Source organism: Dermacentor silvarum, chromosome 2 (assembly GCF_013339745.2).
Source record: "Dermacentor silvarum isolate Dsil-2018 chromosome 2, BIME_Dsil_1.4, whole genome shotgun sequence".
Lineage (NCBI taxonomy): Eukaryota > Metazoa > Arthropoda > Arachnida > Ixodida > Ixodidae > Dermacentor > Dermacentor silvarum.
Window position 1 is genome coordinate 222,764,814 of NC_051155.1, and position 25,807 is coordinate 222,790,620.

Consider the following 25,807-nt stretch of genomic DNA (forward strand, 5'->3'; position numbering starts at 1 on the left):
AATGAACGCTCACTAGACCGGAGCTACGTCACGGTGGCAGCCTCCCGGTGCCCCAATTGCGAAGGCGTTTGTGCAACCCACTTCGAATTCACAGTTACCCGCTTGCCTCTTTAGGACCGTGCAGCATTCTAGAAGCTATAGAAAGTTCGTTACGTGGCCACTTTTCCATGAAATCTATTTGGTCAGTCAATAGAAAGGCCTATAGGACTCCTTAAAATACTGTACATATTGTAAGCGTACTATCCAAACATGTAGACTCTCTACAGTTCGTGGACTGTGTTGTGCCTTTAGCACAGCCAATGCTACATATGTTGCAGGGCCAACTCCGTGCTCACAGCCTTGCGCTTTTGATCGAATGCTATCGATTCAACGCCTATGGATTGTGTATAGGCGAAAGCAAAAATTCACATGCAGGAAAAGAGACCGCTACGATGTCTGCAGGCAACCAACTGACAGCAGATATGGATTTTTATGTATCCGCACTGTTTTGCACTTAAGGATAACTGGCCGTCAGACGACAACAACCAATGTTGTGACGGCTTAGCCACCAGTCAATCGTCCTTCGTCCTCGGTCAATTCTGGCCCTGATTAGAGAATTTTAGTATATCGACTTCGGCAGTCTACCAAAATGTATAACGCATGAAACAGACGGAACGCCCAGTCTTTCGATACTGTCAATATTCCGTGCAGATAGACTCTGCTTCATCACACGACATAAGTTCGGGTATCAGACATGCACATTTTCACAGAAATATTTGTACAAGCTTCTATTCCTATCTAAAGACAGTCTATACATGAAATTTCGGCCTTAAGCTTTTTAAGGTGTTATGTGATGAAAAAAGAAAAGAAGAATAACAAACAAACAAAAAACGTACAATTATTCAAGGAAGTAAGAATGTCTACATGACGTCTGTAGAGCGACCTCCCCTATACCTATCTAGCATCCTCAACACTGCCCAGATTTAGATGATGGTAGTAAACAAAAGCCGTGCATCAGAAAAATTAAAATGAAAGATTAGTAAACGAACGAATGCACGGGTGAAGGAGAGCAGGTGTTCACACGGGTAACAGGAGAGGGAAATACTTCTGTCTCTTTGCTCGCTTTATGAAACGCATATACAAAACTACATAAAACGCGGACTTGCCAACCCCCGCTGCCCAGCAGCACGTGATGTCACGAAATTTTTGGCGACACACTTCACGCATCGGTGCTTTGCGGAGACGCCTCCTTACCGAGATTAGAAGCGCTGGTCAAACACGCGGAAAGTCGCGATAGTAGCTGCCGCTGAAATAACCGAGCAAGCAGCGCTCGACCATGGCTCGGGCCTGCACGTTGATTAGCGTACGAGGTAGTGAGAACGAGGTTCCCGTGAAGGACATACTGGTATTCACACGCTCGTAATAGCGCTCGTCTAAAGTTTGTTTCTCGGAAAGTTATCTTCGTTAACTGGAGGACAGCCAAAAGAAAGAGGAAAGCGAAAGCCCTGTTGTAACCAAACGTGAACCGAACTATGTTATTAAATTTTGGTGCCGAAGTTGTGGCAAGCGGATTTGCCGAAATGTAAAGAGGCTGCTGGCTCCAGTTTTGATGCTGAGTATAAAACATTTTCACTTGTCACAAATGTGAGAGAGACGTGACAGTTGTAGAGCGCCCGCCTCGGCTGCGGGAGGTGGTGGGTTCGATTCCCACCGCCGCCGGGTACCCACTGGTTCAAATGGGCACAAGTGTACCTCGGCCTGGCGTTCGGCTTCCTTCAGGGGTTATACGCTTGGGAAAAAAAAAGAAAAAAGAAAGTGATGTTGAGGTAACATAGGTTACTTCCTTCCCACAATAAGCCGTTTACAGCTACAACTGAATCACCTGAACATGGCAGGCTTGCAAATTTGCACACTTCTCTTGGTAGTCCTACCTCTGAGCTTTTCTTCTCATAATAAATGTCTCTCCCTCGATCCTGGAAGCGCCTATAGGCGGCCTTCATAGGCGGCAAGAGCTGCTGTTCAATTATTCGCTTAGTGCAATCTAGCACTCTGATTTAGACAAAAGCTTTGGCCGTACATCTCGTATGTTTCTATCTGTTATTACGTGACTCATAGGTACCTATTTTTCTGATTGTAACACAGGAACATTACTTGTATGCCTGAATAATATGCATAATCATAATGAATTACGTTACAGATTTGACCACTTTTTCAAGGAACGTGAAGTTTTGCTGCCGTCCGTTACAATTAGCCTTTCAAATATAAAGGGCTAACGAGTGAAGGGCGCCGAGAGGAGGTCCACAAGATGTTTGTAATTAAATTAAACCAGTGCATCTATGGCCACTTCGGACGTCCATGATCACCTAACACAATTTTTCAACTTTTCACTCGCCCTGTCAGGAACACCAGCAACATAGAAGTGGTGTGCTTCATAGGCAACCTATATAGCCGAGCATCACGGCATTGAGTAATCACAATTTTTCGAACAAGGCGTTTGTATGTTACTACGCAGCCCTTATCTTTAGCGCGCACCAGATTGAGCGAGTTTTCGGTGCCTCGGCAGATGTCCTCACAAGAAAACGAGGGAAGATTATTGAATAAAATTTTGAGAAACAATTTTTAGTGAAGATAGAGAACGTGTGAAGAGCTGCAGAGGAAAGAGCCAGGCCAGCCCATTCTTTTTACTGCATTTGTGCAATGGTAATAAAAGAACGGAGGAAAGTAACATCAAGGTAGTCAATTACATTTTAGTAATTGCTCAGTTGCTTTCGTGGGGCAGTGATTGGTAACCGTATTCAATTACATTTTGAAATAAGTAATTGTAATTGTAATCTGTTACTTTTTTTTCTGTAACGTGTACGTCTGCATCTATGTTTAGCTTTGGTAACCGTATTCAATTACATTTCTGAAATAAGTAATTGTAATTGTAATCTGTTACTTTTTTCTATAACGTGTACGTCTGCATCTATGTTTAGCTTTGTTTTCTATCATGTTTTTTGTGTCGTGTTAAGTAGGGACAAATTAATCTTATTTTTCTTTTCCTAATGACCCTCAGGTTTCACCCACTCGGTATCATATAAGTGTTCGTATCAAATTCCTGAATGCGTGCTTTTATACGGTACACCTCATTTCACAGCACCTGATTCTTGCGTACACCTGAAGAAAAGGAATTACCTAGAATAAATAGCGTTTTGTCTGCCTTTGTTGAGCACCACGGCTCTTTGTCCTGCTTGAAGATCAAAGGCTTTCAAACCCAATCGCCGCTGAACTCGTGTCTCCGTTCCCGGCCTATCGCTGCTTCCAACGTGTTCAGCTATTTATAAATGAAAGCAACAGAAGAGGCGGCTTTCAGGGCACCTACGAAACCGCTTCACTTTATTGGGTCTTGAAAAAAAAAAAAAAAAAAAAAAACCTTGTAGCGCCTTTCCTTTATTCCAAACCGTATCCCTGATATACCTCCAAGAGAAAGGACATTTCATACTTATTTACACTTATGCAGACTGTGTACGCAGAAATGGAAGAATAAAAAAAAACAAAAACAAAGGAGCCCCCCCTTCTGACCTAAGCGATAGTTGCATCGAGGTAAATTCGTATACGTGTCCGGGAAACAGCGTTAATGACGGGGATCAAAACCTTGCTTTATTGGTCTGTTTTCTCTTTCTGACAACTTTGTTTACCCGTTCTAAGTTGCCTAGATAACATCTGTGCCAGCTTGTGCGTAATGTGTTAGGTATTTCAAGCTCTCGCTTTTGTTGCTTTAGCACACGGAGAAAAGGGCAGTGAAAATGCAAAAAAAAAAGAAAGAAAGCGTAGTCCGGCCTTCCCCCTCCCCCTTTCTCTCTAACGCCCCCGCCCCCTTTACCACTTCCCCCAGACCTCGCCATGTCTTTTACATTCGATGCGCCTGCTGTGTGGGGATATAGGCACAGAGAAAAGAACAGATGAAGAGGGCTAGGTAAAACGGACAAAATGGGATCGTTAAAGCGCTTAAGAAGCAGAGAAAGCAAACATTAGGTGGTTGGGGGTGGACAATACACGTCACGAAAGTGGTGTTGCATTCGCGCGCTTATACGCCAATTTATCGTTTGTTTAGACAAAAAAAAAAAGTCTTCTCATCCCAGCAATGTTTACCCATTTGTACCCCGTTTCGCTTGGTGCTAGCGTCGCGCTTGACGTGCTGGATAAAATGACGCTTTCCGCGTAAAATGCGCTGTCTATTCTTTGTCTCATTAAAGAAAAAGTGAGAGAGAAAAAGAGAAAGAATATAGTACACCATAGCTTGGAAGCTTTATAGCACTGACAGGAGCCAATAAGGAGAGCAGAAACACCCTATAACACATCAGTGTCTCTTGCCAGGGCCGTGTCGTCTGCCTCTTGGAAAGAGGCGCAGACGACGCTATAAACGCTTCCCATAGAAGTAGGATGGAGATAAAATAGAACGAGACATAGATAACTGGAAAGCTTCGCGTGCGTACTTTAGAAAAAAAGATTGGTGCGGATATCTTTGAAACACCGGGGAAATAACGGGGGAAAAGGGCTTGGTAATGATATAGTCGTCAACGTAGGTGTTGTATTATAGTTGCTAAGCTCAGTGAATATAAAATTTTTCTTTTTGCTGGGATTGCTTTTCACCTTGTATAGCCACTACTGCAAAGTTGCACAGATTTCAACTTATAGTAATGAAGGTTTGTGGGCGCTTTCATCACTCATGAACGCTATTTTTATTTTATTTTATTTATTTTTATTTTACTTATTTTTTTCTCTCTCTCTTCTTTTGCATGTCAATGTGTCAAAAAGCGTTCAGACAACTAGGGTTTCTCCACAGAAAGCTTGCAACAGCATCCCAAATGTTAAGTTGTCATGCTATAAATCTCTGGTACGCCCCATTCTCGAATACGGCAGCATTGTATGGGATCCCTACCAAGGGTATCTTATCAACAAGTTAGAGGCAATTCAAAACAAGGCGCTCCGTTTCATTTATTCTAGATACTCTAGGAAAGACAGTGTGACTGCTACTGCGCAATCGCGCTGCAATACAGACACTTCAAAACCGGCGGTGCGTTGCCTCTTTGAAAATGATGTACTTGTTATATCACGATAAGCTTGCTGTTAATAAGAACGACTACCTCAAACCACCCTATCAGTGCTCTTCCAGGCTTAATCATAGAAAGTGTACCAGGTCATATATAACACGCTGCGACACATACAAGTGTTCTTTCTTCCCGTCTACCCTAGAAAAATGGAACGCTCTGCCACACGCTTGCATGAATGTTGAATCCTTGGAGGCGTTTACCGCTAAAATCGAGCAATTTCTTTTTGTGTGAACCCTTGACATTGCAATAGTCGACATTTTTTAAAAAATAACTCTGAGACTTGTGTAGACGTAACACTGCTCTATGTAAAACTGAAATTATATGCTGTTCCCTTGAGTGTGTAGACAACATTGTCTTACCCCTCCCCCGGTACAGGGTAGCCAACCGGAGATAACCTCTGGTTAACCTCCCTGTCTTTCCTTTACCTTTTCTCTCTCTCTCTCTCTGTCTCATGAACGCTAGTGTGGCACTGCATTCATCGGCAGTTATCAATTTAAGCAGACGAACAGAGCTTACGAACAATAATATCTCAAAGCTAGCCAACTTAGTGCGAAGCTTTACGACGTTTTCAACAGTGATGTTCGCACAAGGAGCGTACACAGCGTACCACTTTTATCAATAACTTCGCTTCATAGTCTTGTCATTTACGTAGTCGTGGTTGCACTTCGTACTAAGTCACAATCGATATCCATATATTCGCAGTTCGCCGTTCTCATGCTGCCCGAAGCACTACTGCAAAAATCCACATGAAAACGTCGCGTTGCATTTACCATATATATGAAAGATCTAGATGTAAGTGGAATATCAAACTAAGGAATCACGAAGCTTTTGCAGAAAGTGCAGTAACAGTGTGGTACAATTTACATGTTGGCAAAAAAAAGAAAAAAAAAAAAAAAAGAGGCGTGAACAAAAGTGCTCCGCTGGGCGCTTTTCGAGTTCAGTGTAGCTTTCACACACGTCAGCATACATGCAGATGATGAATGACGAGGCAGGACTTAAATATATAAACGATGAAAAACAAACATAATGATAACAGAAAGAAAGGTGGTCAATATGTGTGCTGACCCAGGTTAAGCAGAATTGTAAGAAGTTCACACTAGATTCGCAAGAGAGGGTATGCGGTAAAAGAGCAGAATATCGGCACGTAAAGACCCCGCCCACTTCAGCTCCCAATATTTATTTCGGGATAGCCATATAAACTAAAATAAAATTCGTTTCCATTGATCGTTGAGGTCGCAACAAAACGTGACCCTAGCCCGGTGAATGAGAGAGTTTGATCGACGAGGTCAGGCGCAACAAAGAAATAGGCAAACCGGTAAAATAAGGAGTGGTGGTGATAGGTTTAACGGGGAGGTAATTAATCACCATGTACAGAGCACTCTCATAAATGAGTTCTAATGGCTTAGCCGGGTCTTTGCAACTATATCAAAAGAAACTTATAGCCCAACTTATTGCCATTGCACGGATTCTTCTATGATTAATTTGCAATCCCGCAATGCCAACATTCGCCCAACGCTAACAAGAATATACATATATTTGGATGGCAGTCGATTTTGTCGACTTTAGAGTTGCCTGGATCTTGGCGTCTAAATTACTTACGCGAATGTACAAGCAAAGGCGAAGACTGATGTGATAATTGAACTTCTTACGTAACCTGGCGGTTAGTGTGCTGAAATAATTTTCGTACTTTTTTCTTCTATAGCTTAGAGTAAAGAGGGAGAAGAGGTAGAGTTTCTCAGTCCTTTATGCCTTTGTTTCTTAAGCTAAATATCAAAATGAAGCCGCCTTTTGTTTCACAACCAAGCCTATTCTTTTCAGGCAGTAGTATTCAAACCATGTTCTTTATGATAATTAGTTATGCGGCGTAAAAAAAAGCAAATACTTGGAACGAAATGTTTTCCGCTCAGTATACTCTCCTGGAGCTTGAGAAAGCTTCGATGTTTTCACAGGGCGTTGCAATAAAAACCTCTTATTTTATACCTTGAAGCTAATTCCTCTGCATCAGTGAGCATTATCAAATATGCTTCCAGTGTTGACTTTTGTTTACATAATTATAGGTATACCATGAAGGTTAATTTTTTTTTATCTTCTTAACCCTTCTTCACCTTCTCTGATGCTTCATGAGCTGTTACAATGGACATCAACATTGTCACGTAGTAGTGACGATGAAGAAAACAGCAGCAAAACTGTGAATGACGAAACTAACGTTTTATTGGGCGAACTTGTGTCCACAAAAATAAGCTACACTCAAAGAACAACGATAGAGACCAACACGGTCGGCGATCGTCGGAAATCTGATTTGCCGCTCAAGCGCGTGGGCTCTCATACATGAGTCATCGAAGTTTCCAGAGTAATCGCAAGTGCCTGGGTGTCTTCCAGGAAGCTGCTACACTATTCGCGTCGCGCATGCATGCAATCAGATTACACAAGGTTCGGTGACAACTGACAGCGGATAGAAAAATTGATAACATTTGTTAGACGGTAAAACGCGGTCACCCGAGAAAGATAAACAAGTACACGTGGCAATATCCAACAGGTGCATTTTACACAGGAGTAGGGTGTCTCGATGCCAGTGCCTCGAGGCACCCTATTCCTAAACGAAGCGGTTACGCATTACACATTACTGGCGTTTCGCCATCCCAATACAGACGGCGCCACCTTTCCTTTGATTGAGAAACTTACTTTATCGGAACGGTATCGGAATAGAGAAAGCGTTCATGCGAATTACTTAACATTAAACAGAGTAAGTACAGCCCCTAAGCAATATATCGAATAACAGCACAGCAAACTTCTAAACGAAATTCAAGTGCAAAAGAGGCAGCAATTTAACCGAAAGAGTGTAATTTATACGAGGCTGCTGCATCTACGCAACACCGATTACACTGGCTCAAAGTATAGATAGCTGGTTGAGTTGGTACGGTGTCATCTTTGCTCCGTGAAATAACGGACAACGACGACTGGTTTCGTCGTTTCCTGTCGCGTTTGTTTTTGAGTAGAACTGCCACACATACGGTTCCTTTTAAAGGGGCCCTGAACCACTTTTTATCGAAGTGGAGAAGGGCATTTGAAGTGAAAATAGGCTATTTCAGAAATACTTTGCCACAAAAAGTACTTCGTTGCGTTCAGCAGAAACGGAGTTATTGGCAATCAAACACGGCCTCTGCTGTGCTCCTGTTCCTTCTTCAATGCCTTGCACTGCGAAGGCTACGGCGGAATGGGGCGGGGCCACAACTCTCCTCCTTCGAAATGTCACTGTGGCGCACAGTTCAAATTTCATTTTGGATGTTAACGCAAACGCCACGATTTCCGATTTTGGTGCGTACGACGCGCTAAACATAAGCCAAACGCGGTTGTCCTCAGCGAGCCGCAGTGCGCTTAGCCAGTGGACTCATGGCGGCACCCCGCGGCGGCCGTGGTATCTACGCTACGTAGCCGACCGCAGCTACCAATAGCAGGCGCGTAGGGAAATCCGCTTTATTATACGAAATAAAGCGTTCAGAGAAGAGTGTGGAACATGGATTCTGCTGAAACGAGTGCATTTGAGAGAAAGATGACTTCGCGCTCCGCTTGCGAGCTCCATGCACCGCGTACGACAGCAAAACTTGGCTGAGATGCAGAGTATGCTACCCGCGGACTATGTTATTTCACCAAGCCCGAGGGATGGTTCAGGGCCCCTTTAAGTAATAACCTTCCCTCTGTGAGTTTAGACTGTGTTGTGTTTCTGTTTCCTTCGTTGCACGTTTTTCTTTTCTTCTTTTGTTTAATTTTACGCAAAACAGTCACATGGGCCTTTCCGCGTTTCCTCGTAATCGCAAAGTGAGCCCCCCCCCCCCCCCCCCCGCCTTCCCTTTCGGGAATTGAACTTATCAAACTACTTCTCATTAGTGGGACGTGTAAGTAATGGAGGCGACGCGGCGGGCTACGCTGCAACGGTACGATAGCTCGGTGTGATGATGATTTATTGGCATCCTATTTGAAACGGTGAGGTGACAAATAGTCACCTAGCCTGCTTGAGTTACTCAGGTACGCTATACATGCTATACGGCGCTGTCAGTGGGCCGGCAGGACCACTGACAGCAACGCCATCTTGCGAAGATGACACTCGATCTGCATCGAAAAAAAAAAAGACTCTTGATATGAACGTCAACCACCCAGCAAATGCAGTAGCCGAATCCCTGTACGGTAAAGGAAGAGAAGAAGGCGAAGCTACTATAGTTTGAACGTGGCCCTAACCGGAGCGGTTTTGAGGCAACAGCAACCTAAGCGGAGCGGCAACTATAGGAGAGGGTCAAGTATCCCACCGTTTCGGGGGCTGCCTGAAACATGCCAAAAGGCGACGGCCTGGTAGCGGAAATCAAACGGAAAAGCAGTGGAAGAAGGGGAAGGTAGTGACTGCAAAAGAAAGACCACCGCGGTCTGCGGTGGCGTGGCCGCTGTTTTCAGCGGTCAGTCGGTCTTGTGCAAAGCCGTGAAATATGAGCTTCCTTGGACTGCGTCCTCGGTCGCTTCCTGCGGCTCGACTTACATCGCCGCTCCATGGCGATGAAAGCGAGTTAGGCATAACGAAAATAAGAGAGATATGAACAAAGATCGAATAGACGTCGAAAGCTACTCGGGAAGCAATAGCTTTAAACGGTCGACCCTCCGAGATCGGGCTGGAGTAGGAAGATAAACAGACGAATCAACAAACGAACGAAGGAACCAAACGAAGTGAAAAGACGACAGGAAATGGTGGCTGCCTCGTCGTTGGTGTGGCTAGTGAGGAGCGTGCGCTTTTGTCGGTGAATAAAACGTGATAGAATAGCAAAGCGAGGGATGTGACGTTGATATAGAGTCGCCGCATTTGCATCGTTTATCACGGACAACGACGGGGCGGCGCACTCGCGGGCACGCCTGTGCCGCTGAGACGAGGTACTTTTTTGTATTGAAAGGAGAGTATCTGCTGTTGTATCTTTATTCTTATGTGGAGCGGGAGTAGGACGACTTTTCTTTTTTGTTGTTACGGTATCCTTCCTTTCAAACGATGTGGTAGAGTTTCTTGCCACACCGAACACACGCAGAAATTTCCAATTTTGTTGGTTGACGTTTTCACTGATCATCCTTCTAGTTTCAGACTCGCGTGTTACATTTTGATTGCTTTAGGAAGAGACTTGTCAACTAAACATTTCGGTTTATTTGATTTCAAGAGAACAAATAATATACACACAGATGTCTATAGCCAGTAGGCGACTAATCCTTAACTGGAGGAGACAGGACGTATTTTTTTTTTCTGAGAGCCTTTGTTGATCCGCAGGCTGCTGCTTGTTACAGACCAAAACAAGAACACTAAAAAAAATACAAGAACGAACGAACGAACGAACGAACGAACGAACGAACGAACGAACGAACGAACGCACGAACGCACGCACGCACGCACGCACGCACGCACGCACGCACGCACGCACGCACGCACGCACTAGCTCACTCACCAACTCTCACTCATTCCACGCGACAAATGGACCAACCGACTGAGCAAAGTACCACTTAAAGATTTATTTATGCGATATAATTGCGCAGTTAAAACTGGCTCTCATTGCTGTACGCAGGTTCGTAACGCTGGACAATTCAGGAGGCATCACAATCAAATTCTTGGTACGGTTATTGATACCAGTGGCCCGACTTGTGTCCTCCGTGCTGCGCTTACTGTCGCAGTCGGCGCGGCCACACTGTGGCGCGTATCGCGTCATGGAAAATTCTTATCCTGCGCAGCGAAAGCGACATACTTTCTGCTCTGCAGAGTTGCGCCCGACTCGCCAGCATGTACAGTTCCCTCTCGCCTTTGTAGCCTTCGTCTTTTTTAGACAAGGAAAAACCCTTTTTAATGCGCACTTCGTAGGAAGGAAGGAAGAATTCGACAGGACCTTTTCTTTGTCTAAACAAAGTTTCACCAACCAGCCCAAGCAGCCACCCTTTTGTAGCCTGGTCTGTTGCTCCGGTTGGATGGCTTCAACGCGTAACGCGTCACTTCTACCACGATCGAATAGCATTAGTATTTTCTGCATCAATCTCTCGGCAGCAACCTATGCACAATAAAAAAAATGAAGTGACCGAAGCAGCTGAGGCTGGTCAGTGCGGCGGGGTCAAATAGAGTAGTCATAAAGAGGTGACAAGGAGCACGTAATCGGTGATGGTCCCAGTTTGGGCTTCTAGTGCGGTCATAGCGTTTCTTGCGCGTTTCGAAGGCCCGACCGCGCAGCCGCTTCCTCCGGTATGCTGTGGTATGAAAAATTTTATTGAGGTCCTACAGAGCGTGTCTCAACACGCAGCGGGTTGCTCCCACGTAGGGACCGGAATTCCAAGCCTCTTGACCACATCGTGGGCCTGCTGGACAGCCCAGACATGGTCGGCCAGAAGAAGGCCTGCGGAGGGCCTCTGGATGGTGCCAACTAACTTGGTCCGTTGAGTTGTTTGCCGTTGAAGCACTGTTGATGCAACACCAGCTAAACCGGTTGGCGAACAACACCAATCTGAAGAGCGTTCTATTTTGTTGCTGACTATTCTCAAAACGAAAAAAAAAAAAAACTAGCGGTAACACACGAGAGACCAGATGAAGAAGTCGAAGGCGCTATCTGGACTAGCTTTTTCCAGCTAGTCCAGATAGTCTCATCGTCTTCGTCGTCGTCTTCTTCATGCAGCCTCTCGTGTGTTTCCGCTGGGTATATTTATCCGTCTTACAGCGTACCAACTAACCCGTCCACCGCTTTGCCTATTCTCAGATGACGTGGGCCCGGTCGTCCACGGCCAAGAGGCCGCACGCCCTCGGTCCGGGCCCCGCGAGGGCCGACGCCCAGCGGTGCAGCCTCAGCGGGCATCCCACCGCCTGACCGGCGGCCGTGCAGCGGCTGCAGCAGCCCCGGTGGCTGCGGTGGCGGCCATGGGCGCCCACCTTCACCAGCAACGAACTCCGCTGCTGGGATCCCGCTGCGCGCGCAGGCGCCGCTGGCGGGACCCGCGGCTCGTCTTCCTGTCGGCCATCCTGGTCTTCGGAGGCCTCAGTTACCTGCAGGCGCCTTCCTCGCCCGGCTGCGGCACCGACGTGACCCGGCACGGCGAAAGCGTGAGTGTCAATCAGTCCCTCGAGACTCGACGATTAAGAAGGTTTAACGGCACAAAAGAACGCAGAAAAGACGTATACGGAGAGAGAAAAAAAAAGCGAAGAGAGGAAAGGCATATAGATCAAGCAGACGAGCGTCCGGTTTGCTACCCTACACTGCGTGTCAGGGAGAAGGGGGGGGGGGAAGAGGAAAAGATAGCGAGAGAGGGAACACAGTGTACTCGAGGGAGGATTCACAGGAGGCCTATCAGCGCTCACTAAGGCCGGCGCACTAATAATACGCGAATAGGTTTTCTTTTTTTTTCTTTTCTTCTTCTATTTTTTTTGTGCCAGCGACGGATGCAGGGAAGTTAAACCGAAAAGAACCGGTTTGGCTTCCTTACAATGGGGGATGTAAAAAGATAAGAATTTAATACAGATACATACCGGGCATAGGCGCGCGACCACAGCCATTAACGATCACCGCACAAGATCACAGCACATGATCGTAATTAACACCAAGTAAGAACAAAACCACATGTACAGGTTTCTCGTCCGTAAAAACTGTAGCCATGCCTTCGCCACACTCTGCAGTTGCGATGGCGTATGAGGTCGGCATTTCAAAATGGCCTGTCCTGACAATGGTCTGTTCTGCCAATGCTTTACATGTGATAAAGGGAGACGTGAGCGATCGTCTGTTAGGAGATGTTGGGAGATAGAAAGCAACGAGAGCAAAGGCAGATATATCAAGATACCACAATAGATACTAGAGACGCCGTAGTGTATAGGTGCCGAAAACCTTTTAACCGCGGGCGTTTGTTCAACATACATTGAAAACTCAGTACGCGAACGTTTCTCGCACTCGGCCCCTGTAGAAATGCGGCCGCCGTGGTTGGGACTCGAACCCGCAACCCCATTGTCAGCATCACAACGCTGTAAGCGCACAGGCTTGAGAAGTGTAACTTTGTATCCTGCACAAATTCGTATACGTAAGTGTGGGTAATCTTTTATCCGCTGATTTGCTTGTTCCGTGGTGGGGACATTACGGCTTGATTCATATTGAAGTTACATATCACGTTAAAACTTTCGCTGGAGATTGGAACTGATGAAGAGTGGGCACATCCTGGAGCCAACGATCTGTTGAGGATCTGTCTTCGTCAGGGGGAAGAAAAGTAACTTTATGGAAGACATGGATCTCCTTTGTCGAAACGTTAGTTTCAGTCTAAGGAAGGCTTCCTTTTTATTTGTTCACTGTTCATCACACCAAAAATTCGCGTTTTAAGTGCATTAACTCCAACTCGAAATATTTTTGTGATTACGAGGCAATGAGTAATGAGCGCGCCAACGCCTCGTTTTGTTTAATTCGAAGAAAAGAAAGAAAAGGCGGTAATGAATGAGCGAATTGAGAGAGTGAAAAGAGAAGACGAGTGAAATGGTTGAAATGATATGGAGGGAAAAGAACGAGATACAATGGTTCAGCCAAAAGACAGAAGAAACCAGACATTGAGAGTAAAAGAAAGAAAAAAAAAAGAATGGGAAAAAAATGAAGCCCTTCGTCCAATTCGACCACCACGGCGCAAGACAAATTCTGCGTTAGCCGCGCTCGAACACGGGTCCCCTGAGATTATGGCGCAGCCATTCTGGAACCGAGCTAATCAGTGGGCCCCTAGGGAATCATAGCGCGTAGGCGAACGTTGCCACTGAGATGGACATAGAGAAATCTATTTCAGTCGCAAAAGGGCAGGCAAGACATACTGCACACGTACCCACAGGATCAGCAGAGAGTGTGCGAAGCAAATGGGAAGCGATAGGATTACTGTGCGCATTGCGGCAGACCTGGTTACAATTGCTACGAGCGCGAACCACATAGGGGTACAGGCGACGGTATACGGGGAGCTTTAAGAAAACGGTCTATGATGATGGGTGGGGTGCAAGGGCTTGTTTAAGAGGGGTGTACTCTTGCGGCTTATAGAGCATATACTGCAAAACTATGGTATCTTTTTCATTTATTACTGCGCATGCTTTATCTTGCGAGGGACCGCAAGTTCACGTTCGTCGATGAACGCGTTTAAGAAGAAATACAGCGCACGGCTGAAATATATACAACCTGAATAAATGAACACCACCTGTAATAGGTTTTGTCACCGGCTTTTGTTACACTTGATTGTCATGTGAGGAAACAGAAAGAATATAAGATACAGAAAAAATAAGACGATAACAAGCGTTGTGCTGCCGTTACGGGACTCCGATTAGTCATAAGTGTAGCGTAAGCGTTACAAAATTTGCTAAAATGAAAACTGAAGCGCACAGCCAAAGGGATATATATAGAACGAAAGGTAGGGAAGGTAATGAGGTCGCAGCTGGTTTGCTACTTTACACTGCTAGGCGAGGACGCAGGAAGCAAACTAAAAAGGAAATAAAAGATTATAGAGATTCCAGAGCGCACAATAGAGTTTTCTGTGCATTCAAAATACCTTGCAAAGCCCAGTCACCTTTACAAGGTGCAGTAGGGCTCTGGTGGCTTTCTGTGTGGATGATGGTCTAGTCCGTGGTCACAATTTATTTTCAGTTCCATTTTCCCTTTTCCCAGTGCAGGGTAGCCTACCGCGCTCGGCCTGGTTAACCTCCCCGCCTTTCCCTTATCACTTTTCCTTTCTCTCCTCTGTGAATACTCTGTCGTCCTGTCGTCCTAACGCAGTAAGCAAAGTCTGTCTTTGTTTATCAAAAGAAGGGCAGTGGACGAGAATGTGGGCTGTGGCCGCGTCGCAATCACAAATGTTGCACGAGGCACTCATGCCGATGAGAAAGCAGTAGGCAATTGTAAAACTGACGCCTAGCCGCAAGGGACACGATAAGGTTGCGCCCAACTGAAGTAGTTCAGGTGATAGCCGAAGGCACAATGATGGGTGAAGGGAGCACAGTCGTGAGCTTAATCAACTGAGTGTACAGTCAGGCAGTGTTGATAGTTAAGTGAAAAAAGCTTTTCGCTCAAAAACGCGTCTACTGCCGATATGGCAGCCGCGCGACAGTCAGGCAGTGTTGATAATTAAGTGAAAAGAAATTACACCATTACAAAAATTACACCGACGCCCAGTGGTGCAGCCTCAGCGGGCGTCCCACCGCCTGACCGGCGGCCGTGCAGTGGCTGCAGCAGCCCTGCTTTGTTTTATCCAAACAAATAACCTTGACCAACACGGATTCTGTGAATAGTATTTTAACGCTTTTTAGACAATATGGCAATGGTTTGACTTTTACTCACGAACTGCCAACTAATGGTTTGTTGCAGTTTTTAGATATTAAATTACAGATAGGCTTGCATCATATCTGCTGGCATTACGAGCACAGAAAGAGCTTCTTCCATATGATTCTGCGCATTCGAAGATAGTTAAGAGGGCGATTGCAAACTCGTGCCTGGAATCTGCTCTCACAAAGTCTTGTCCGCATGCAATGCATGACAGCTTCTACAATCAGATTAACAGGCCGAATTCAGCCGGCTTCCCCTGCGAGGTCATCACGGCTGTGGCCGAGAAACTTCTTAAGAAGGTAAAACAAGAAAAACATGGCAGCAGCACTGAGCGCCTGCTCAGAAAGAAGACCACGGTCGTGCCATATATGCACAAAGTCGCCCACAACATAAAAAAAGTGGCCAACAGACATGGCGTCCCGGTGGTTTTTTCCGCTCCAAAAAAGCTATCTGGGTTATGCCCGAGGATCAATGGAGGACTTCGGGGAAGCGGTTGCGGAGTGAAGCATGCCGAACCGTACGTGAAGTGTGCCACGGGCGTTGTTTACCAAATCCCGCTCAAATGTGGACGGGTATATGTGGGCCAAACAGGGCGCTGCGTGAATGAACGCGCGGGGGAGCATGCCTTGTCAATCAAAAAAAGAGAAGGAGCGCACTTGCCCGCTCATTGCATTGCATGTAAAGGTTGTGTGCCTATGTTCCATAGCATTAAGGTTTTAGGCAAGAGTAACGACAAAACTTCCCGAGAACTTTTAGAAGCCTTCTATATCAAGAAAAAAGGCGATACTTGCATAAGTGACACTTCTGTTACCCTGTATCGAGCGGAAAATAATTTTCTGCGCAGCTGCTGTTGAATTGAGGTGGGCGTGATTTGCAACCCTCCTCCCCTCCTTCTCCCTTCCCCCCTTCCTTTTTCTGGCACGTGTCAAAGCAGTCTACATAATGTGGCTTCTACACAAATAAAAAACCAGTTGAAAGTTTGCGCTCTATCCGTTCACGTCTTTTTCCTGTGTTTGTCCGTTTGTACGCGCAACGCTTCCCGATACAGCTATGCACCAACTCGCCCAGCAAGAAGTTCTTCTAAACCATCTTCCCGTAGGGGAACCCTGAGTAGTATGCGAAGCAGCCATGGGGTCGACTCAAGTTCCCATTAGTTTTCAGCTCGTCATTTCCGTTAGGTTGAGGTACGTAGCTACCGTTATATTTACCGTGCGTTGCGGGAGGAGAATGGGAGGAGCGGAGCGCGCGTCATTATACCGCAAGCTACAGTGGCGCCCCCCAGCGGAGTGTGCAGCGCCTACCGTCGCACTTCTATAGCCTAAGCTGCTTCGCATTATCGCGCGCGGAGCCGCAAGTGTTACCAATCGTTGCGCAATCCGGAGAGGAGAGGAGCGTCGGAGAGGAGGAGGACGCGCATGCGCAGTAGGGGTGTGGACGCCGCACGGCGGATGGATGGATGGATGGAGGGAGGGAGGGAGGGAGGGAGGGAGGGAGGAAGTGACATAGCCCCGACCATAAGATGCTTCGCATCTAAAAATCACTTAATTTGGCGAATTTCTAGTCACCTAAATGGCAGCGTTGCCTTTTTGAAGTTTTAGCGACTCTTTGTGAATTTTTGTAGGCATAAATAGACAGTAAATTGCCCTGACAATATTGCTCAAAGCCCCTCGGCTAAGTACAATACCTCACCAGAATTCGTGCGTCTGGTTGACCTCCCTGCCTTCCTTTCCTTATGTTCCTCCTCCTCCTATTCCAAGGGAGATATATGCACCTCGATTTCTCGCTACTTCTAAAGGACACACCAAAGAACTTATTAGTGAGCCATCTGCTGGGCGCACCAAAGCTGCTTTCCTAAATCATTGTACAATTACCGTTTATGAAAATCGGGGGTTGGCTTGATCTTTTTTACGTTCCGACCGCAGACTCGCCACCGCATGAGGTAACTTAAAGCAATAGTTACAAAAAGTAATCAGGACGACTTCAGAAACAATGAAAACGTAACAAAGACTGAACTCCAAGCAAGTCATCATCATTTGCATCACCATAATCATCATTACCTAATGAATTTTTCGCTAAGAGTGGAGTTTTTCGGTCACAACCTGGCGACTTTGCCTAGAAACACTTACCAACAGGCGCAGGAGACAAGTTAACGGAACGCTGTAAGCTCTAAACTTTCTCTCATACCTCCGTTGATGCCGTCGCAGTTGGAGCCGCTGGGCCAGCTGTCGTGGAGTTCTCGGTCCTTGCTGAGCAGCCCCGCCGGCAACGAGAGCGACGGCAACGGCACCGCCGTCAAGAAGAGCGCCCAGTTCCCCCAGGACCTGTTCACCGAGGAGCAGCTTCGGCGGGGCGCCGTCATCCTGCACGTGATGGGCATGGTGTACATGTTCGTGGCGCTCGCCATCGTGTGCGACGAGTTCTTCATACCGGCGCTGGACGTGATCACCGTGAAGCTGGACATCTCCGAGGACGTGGCCGGTGCCACGTTCATGGCCGCCGGCGGCTCGGCGCCCGAGCTCTTCACCAGCGTGATCGGGGTGTTCATCTCGTTCGACGACGTGGGCATCGGCACCATCGTGGGGTCGGCCGTGTTCAACATCCTGTTCGTCATCTCCATGTGCGCCATCTTCTCCAAGACGGTGCTTCAGCTCACTTGGTGGCCGCTGTTCCGCGACGTGAGCTTCTACTCGGTGATCCTCATCATCCTGATGCACTTCTTCCGGGACAGCATCATCTACTGGTGGGAGGCCCTGGTGCTGCTCTGCTGCTACGCCTCCTACGTGACATTCATGAAGTTCAACGAACATGTGGAGAAGATGCTCAAGAAGCTCCTCAATCGCAACAAGGTGACGCGTGTGGGCAGCACGGATCACCTCATGCCGCATGTGAGTCTCGTGGCCGCCTCTAACGCCGCTCCTGTCGCTTCCCCGCTCCTCCCCGAGTGCTCGTGGTGAAGCCGCACTTGGTGGGTCACTGAACGACAGCCGCGTTCGGGCCGCGCACGCGCGCAACACGCGTTCGATTCCTCTCTTCCGAGTCTGCTAGCGCAGCTGCTGTTTCGAGTTCCATTGATAAAAACCAGCAAACAAACGTTTCCTTGCTGAAAATTTGCTCGAAATTGGTGTCTGTCACACCGCATTCAACTGCTGGAGTGCACTACGCCAGCATGCAATTCGTCTCATGCTAAGATTTTCACTTTATTTGTTGCTCGAAAATTTGGACATAATGTACGGGACACGAATTTTGTAATGCAGCACACGTGCTTAACAGCCTTCATTAACGAATTTTTTGTGTATGCGTCTTTTGTAAGTTGATTGCCATATGTAAAAGCTATTTAAGCTGTTTGTAAGGTTACAAAGGCCTCTTATAGCGCTCTGTAGGCACAGAAATAAAGTCTCAAGTCTCTGCTCACTGTTGACGGCTGGGAGCTAGCGCAAACAACTCTGACGCAAGCAAACGTGTCACCGCCAGGGAAACGTTGCATTGACAACAACGAAAAGATTGGCTACTTTTAGCTTTAGGCTTACACGCGATACGTTGAGTGCGTGCAACGCCTGTCTATATATCCAGTTGCGTTCTCGGTAGATTTTGATTGCATTCAGGAAATATATATATATATATATATACGTCTAGCTATGACAAACAACATCCTGTAAATATATATATATATATATATATATATATATATATATATTTTTACAGGATTGTTGTTTGTCATAGCTAGACGCGCCACTTCGTGGCTTAACAAAGATTTGCCTATGCTACATAGTCGTTAACCTGTCCTTTGTTACGCTATGAAGTAGCGTGTCTAGCCACTATCTTCCGCCAACGAGCCACCGTTGCTGCACTACTATCGCTGTCTTTACCTGCTCAAATGGACAACTGCTCAGAGCGGACTCGAAGAAGGGAAGCGTGCGCCTGCCTTGAGGAGCGCGTTCAGTGATCCACCATAGCTACAGGGGAGCGAGCCGCGCGTCTAGCCATACACTTTACTGCCTGCCTAGTCAGGCCGAAGCCGATGTCATCTGTAGATGTGCGCGAGTCTCAGCTTCGCAGTTGCGTTTACTGTGCCGAGGCAATGCGGCAAAAGCAGCGCCAGCCGAAGCTTGAGGCTCGTCGCTACACACTACGGCTTCGGCCGAAACGGAGCCCTCAGCATGCTTCGCCAGGCAAATCCTAACATGTGCTTTTTGTAGCATCTGCTTTCTTTCTTCGCTCATGGTCCAACCGCTTCCGAAAGGCAGGATGCAGCTGAGGAGGAACGGAGCTACGTTTATATACTCGACGTAGAAGGTTAAATAGACAGCCAAGCGGACGGCGCTCATCTTAAGTCTGGTTCGAATTCGGATGAGGTCGGTAAAATAGATATCTTCGCGAAGACAGAATCGAAGTAAAAAACGATGGAAGCTACTTTGCACATAATGTCCGAACAAGATGGCAATTGCGCAGCACGCTTGGAAACTCGACGCGAAAGTAGCCTGCGCAAAAAAAAAAAAAAAGTAGTCAGGCTTTCTTATGTGGATAATGTAAACCATGTCATGTTTTCATAGGTTAAAACTCGAAAAGCATTAAGATACAGTGATAATATGCACTTTCCTAGCTTTTTCTTGTCGACGCGAGGTGGCATCAAGTTGAAGAAACGTATTCCAAATGCTTTACAATACTTGGGCTCGAAGCTGTCTTCTTAAGAGTCTTAAAAGTAGACTGTCTTATATGCACACCATAGGTCGGTGGCCAGAGAGGCGCGAACAACTTTAATGATAAGACTGGCTATCCAATGAAGACATTCTTGCGCATGCAAACGAATTTGTCAAGAAATGGAGCAAATCAAAGCGTCCAAACCTTTCGGAATCGGTTAGACCCGTGCTTCACCTAACAGAAAGCTAGTACTCCTTGCTAGCTTTGGCTGAAGTAGGGCGCTGAATTGTTGATAGGACCAGATTTGTTACGCCGCACTGAAGACACATAGGAAAAGATTGAGGTTTCTTTAAGTTTTTCACTTTCTTGATCTATAAGTACATTAAGGGCAAATTGAAACAACTGTCCCACTACATCAAGATCGATTCAAGAATGCGAGAAAAAAAAAGAACTGATAACAAAAGTGTCGTAAAAGTATACGTAAACGGCCAAAACATAACAAAAGTATTCGCGATTTGATTACAGCTTAGCAAATTGTAAACTAGATAGGGTGAACAACAAATTGAGAAAAAGGATGCCCATTTCTTATAGTAAATTAGGCAACTATGCAAAATCATATTTTCAACATTACCTCAGTTCCACGGACGATACTGCAGAGTAGTTTTGAACTTGTGCAGCCACATTTCCTGATAACACTCGCAGTTTTTTCGGTTAAAGCTCACCTGCTTCGGAAAGGTTGGTGACAAGAGAAAATGTGCATTCACGGCGCTGCGGACGTTTCTGGTCCTCTCAAACGCTAACCTCTTTGCATGCGCACTTGGAACGGACGCCTGCTTGCACACGACATTGTCTGTGCATCCTCGATGTAGATGGTAATGCCATGCGACGGTACCGACTGGCGCTTTTCATTCGCATCTTTCTCGCCCTGCGCCAGCTCCCTTAGCCTCTTACTTTCCCATATTTTGCGCCTCTTGTTCACACAAGACTGGCGTACAGCGTCACACTACGGTTATCACTGTACTATCGGTGCTCGGTACTCAGCGAAGCGCGCTGTTGCGCCTTATATACGTATCTCACGGCAGGTGATATCCAAGAGATTCGAATCAGCAGTCGTAACCATACAGAAATCTTAACCACCGTAAGGGTTTGGACACCTTTTCCTAATTTCAGTCACTGAGGTGGCATTCTGCGTCTCATTGCGCAGTACAAATGGTTTTTCTTACTGCTCTGATTTCGAGCGTTACTGGCAGCCAGCGCCACAGCTCGCCGTGTTCTTCGACGAGGACCGAGCACTGCTACTATTGCATCGTCAGTGTGTTTGTTTGTGACTGTTCCTCTTTGTGTGTCTTATCTCTCTTATCGCCTGTCACTCTTCACTCCCTGTTATCAAAGCATGGAGTAGAGTCACTGGATATGGTTGCCAGAGTATCTTTACTGCCGTCGCTACGCAAGTGGCGGCGCTGCGTTACGTTCGTATACACAAACGGGGGTTTCACCACAGTGCAACAAGCGCCCGCATCGCCATCTACCGTCGTTACGTCAAAGTTTGCCTAAGCCGACCTACACTCGCACCATGTAGCTGAAACTGTTCGGTGAAAAAAAAAAAAAAACTTCTGTTTCTTGTCGCCTAAGATGTGCAAGACCATCCGAATGTAATTTCTCATCGATTTGCCGCAGGCAGTGAGTGCATTGGCTGCGTTCACCTGATGCGTTAAGTATGCTTGAAACTGGCCTCCTAGTTTTGAAATGACCATGAAATAAGATGTGCACGTACTTAAGACAGCGCCAAGTGTAGTAAGCTAGGCAAACTTGGCACAGTAGTCTTCACACCACTCGGGTGGTGATGCGCCACTTCGGCCGAGGGTGGCGAACGGCAACACTCAAAACGCCTTACCACGACGTTTGGAACCAAAATGGCCGCGACCGTGTGGCAACAGCTGGAGCCAAAATGGCGGTTGAGCCCTTAGCGTTGTGCGATGATGCTCCAAGACAATCCAGTGACTCTTGTTAGCATGGTGCCTCACATTTCCGTTGTTGCTATTGCTTCCTCTGAGTGGTGCCTTCGTCACTATTCTGGAAACTCTACTGTTGTGATCGCTTCCTTGTTTGTCTGTTTGTTTGTTCGTTCGTTCGTTTGCTTGTTTGTTTGTTTCCTTCACACGGGGAGCAATACCGGAGCTAAGGCTCCGGGTCCACTTCCCACACAGCATTCTTGTTCTCCCGCAACTCGACCGCATATACACCACGTACAAGTCAGCGTCACTGCTCTGGAAGAAAGACAACGTTCTCGCACCCTTTGTTGCTTGAGTTTTCTTTTTTCTTGTTGCTTTATTTGCACTGAAACAAGCTACGAAGATGTGGCCGAAGGGTGGCACTAACCCTTGACAGAGGCCTGCTTCTGACAATCAATAGCAACACGATTGCACTTGACGCTCGTTTCGAACATTACAAACAGCATGCACTGTTGAGTGTTAAGACAAGCGGATAAATCGGCTAAGGACCAAACAGCAAAAGAAGCAAAACATGAAGAAACAACAAACAAATTCTTAGCAAGCGAACTACGACATAGGAGCCAACTAAACAGTAGAACTGCGTGGGACCGCACCGAATAGAGGTAATCTATGTCCATCAGTTACGCAGATGGCATTTCTGACGTGGAGCAATGCTTGCTCATTATGTGCTGGTCAATTAGTCAAGGACACAAGGCTTATTACGTTATAATACCGCGTACTCTACTTACCACCGGTCGTATTGACGGAACCGAAGTAATAAATGTACATGCATGAACAACGTACGTAAAAGAAAAGTTACGCCAAATACGTTTGGCGGAAATCAGCAAGGAGATGGAATATTTATGAGTATTTTCTTTCTGAGAAACCCTTATAGTTATCATTTGTAAGTTTTTGCATTTGTCGGGTGGGTGACAAGCTTTATTTCTTTCTTGAGATCTCCATATAATAGTTGCTGTGTAACTTATTTTCCGGGAAAAAAATTTTTATAGGTGAATTTCGGGTAAATATGAACTATACACCGGATCTTTGAGCAAAGAAACATGTTAAATCTACGCATGTTAAAATATCGAATTGTTATCACGCCGTAATGTACAGAATGGCACAAAAATGAAAAACTTAGTCATCTCAGTTTTACACGATTTTGTTTCGTTTGATTAGTTACACTGACGGATTAACTGGTACGCACGCTATTACTCCATTCACTTCTAACATTAGTGCCCGTTACGAAGGATTACTCGTGCACAACACACTCTGCAGCTACCGCACTAATTCGCACTTGCTTTCGTATAATCTTGCGCCTGAAGTACGACTATACCTAAGTCATATAGTAAATGGGGTCGAAGTCAGCTTGAAGCTGGTCTTGCAAGTTTAATAACTTCCGTCTCGTTCGAGTGGTCTAATCGCTTATCATCTGTGTTCCGCTTTGTTGTATGGTTCGGAAGCAAAGCGTTTCCATGGTCGTAACTAGCAAGCGTTCGTCAAGGCCTCTACGCGACGCGGTCGAAAGTGCATTCAAGGTCGGCGACGGTAAACGAACGCGTTTTTCATGATCATCACTGGGTTCTATCCGCAGACAAGTGTTCGATCCCATAATCGAGCAGCATCGCGTTTGCAGGCCTTGCCTGGTCACAGAAACGCGACGAAAGTTGAACTTTGCGGCACTAAGCCGCATGTTTACAGCATCGGTATAGCTTTTTAGTTCACCATTATACGACCTTCTAGTATGGTTTCGGACGCACTGTTTTCTCTCCTTTTTGGCACCCATGGAAGGGGAGGGGGGGGGGGGTGCAGGAAGTGTCAAGATGATTTTAAAATAAGGAATCACGAGAAGGAACAGAAAGGCGATCAGGCGGAATGAAATGATAAATGAGAAGAAAAAAACCAACAACGTTCCTTTCGAGAAAGAGAGGCACATATAATGCAAAAACAGAAAAAAAAGAAACAACCATAACCCTCTTGAGCGAGAGAGGAAAAGGTACAATTTAGAAGTACTCCTGACTCGCTGCGAAGGCTGCAAGAGACTTGTCATTGGTGCCCTTAAGATGCGCAGGCCTGACGTTTTGAATTCGAATTCAATTGAATTGAATTTATTTTCCTTGAACAAAATATACAAGAGATATACGAAGAATACAAATATATTCAAAAAGAAAACAGTCACTCAACAATAGGCGGAGCTTTTGAAAGCAGTAAAAGCAACAATACCTGTTGGGAGACCAAGACGGAATAAAAAAATTGTGAAGAGAGCAATTAGAGGTTTTTTGGGGGGGGGGGGGGGGGGGGAGAAAGAGACACACACTAAACATTCCCGTGGAAGGCAAACGTATAGCCACAGAAAAAAGGAAAGAAAAGCCGTTAAGCGAGATGACAATGTTTAGCTAGATAAGGGAACGTAGGAGAGAGAAGCTTAGACTCCACATCTACAACACGGCGAGTACTGGACACCAACGATAACCGGAGCTGTGTCAATGCAGTCATGCATGGTGGTTTGATGAGCGCTAAGGCAACTGCTAAACCAAACAAAACAAAAAAAAAAAGGAAGAGGAGAAAGAGAATGTTTTAGTAACCGACCACTGCGTGATGTATATCGACAGCACACGCAAGGGAAGCCGCTGCTTTGATAACACGAGCGGCCTTCGCCAAAACCGGAGCCATCATAATACTTTTCTACGTACACCAAGACCTACACAGGGTTGCGTGCACGTCGTGTCTCGAAGGGCGCACATTGCGCCCCAACTGTCGCTGCGTTTGACTCATTTTTTTTTTCTTCTTTCCTCAAGATGCAATCATGTGCACTCCAGAAAGACTAGTTTTACTCGTACCATTTCTTACGCTGTTCCTGGAGCCGAGGTCACAGTCGAGCACGCTACAGCACTTTGTTTTCTTTCTTTCCTTCTTTCTTTTTTCTCCCCTGTTCGCCCGTTCTGTTGTTATTAATGACCTTTGTCGTTGTGCGTCTGTTTTACGCGGTGACGGCAATACTTTAAGGTCCTGTCGGGCGGCGATTGCGAAACGCCACTGACGTCAGGACGCATTCGAAGCGACCGCAGCGCCGGCAAAGAAAAGATATAAAGAAGTGATAAAGAAACGAGTGATGTGGCGGACGCAGTCGCAATTTCTCTGCTTCCGCATGGCTTCCCAATCTGAGCCCCCCTGTGCTGTATTTCCAGTATAACCGTGATGTATCGCCTTGCGACGCTGCAGCCCCGTAACCAAACATGTTTGGTTACTACAGACTATATTTACGGGGAAAATTATAAAGTGATGAAAAGGAGTCACGCGAAAGGCAACACGCAGAAAAAAAAAACAATAAGTGAAAGTGGCAAGAACGGATAATATGAGCGTCAAGAGCGTGAGCGCCGCCTCCGTCGCATAAGTTATTTTGTGCGAGAACAGAGTTTCACGGATGACAGAACCTGCGGTGCTGACGAAACGAGGAAGTGGCTTGCCTATACAACGCGCGTGATGCAAATGTACCACTGCGTTTTATTCCTTAATCTTTTCGTTCCTTTCCTGCTCCATTTTTTTGCAACTAGCGCATATTTGCACGCGTATGCGAAGGGGGGATGCGTCTGAGCAATAACTATGTATCACGTACTTTACGCATGGCTTCGTTCCAACCAAGGTTCCAACGCCTCGAAGAACGAATGCGGGTTGCCGTTTCCGAAATTGCGCTAGCTGCTTCTCCTATACACGTATACGACGACATATGTCTGAAATCTAGACGGCATATATGGTTCGAAACTATCTCAAACAGAAAGCAACGCTTGCC

General features: G+C 46.3%; 1 protein-coding gene across 3 annotated transcripts in view; it reads left to right on the plus strand.

Moving 5' to 3' along the window:
• The window catches only part of LOC119442718 (sodium/potassium/calcium exchanger 2-like), a 248,524-nt gene that overhangs the window by 97,044 nt on the left and 125,673 nt on the right, over positions 1-25,807 (plus strand). For 2 of the 3 annotated variants that reach the window (XM_037707696.2, XM_037707697.2), the window contains exons 2-3: positions 11,828-12,168; positions 17,593-18,273. In XM_037707696.2, the coding sequence (XP_037563624.1) occupies positions 11,986-12,168; positions 17,593-18,273 (864 nt within the window). In that variant the 5' untranslated portion in view covers positions 11,828-11,985. The remainder of the gene's footprint in view (positions 1-11,827; positions 12,169-17,592; positions 18,274-25,807) is intronic. The other variant, XM_037707698.2, reaches the window with a different exon arrangement.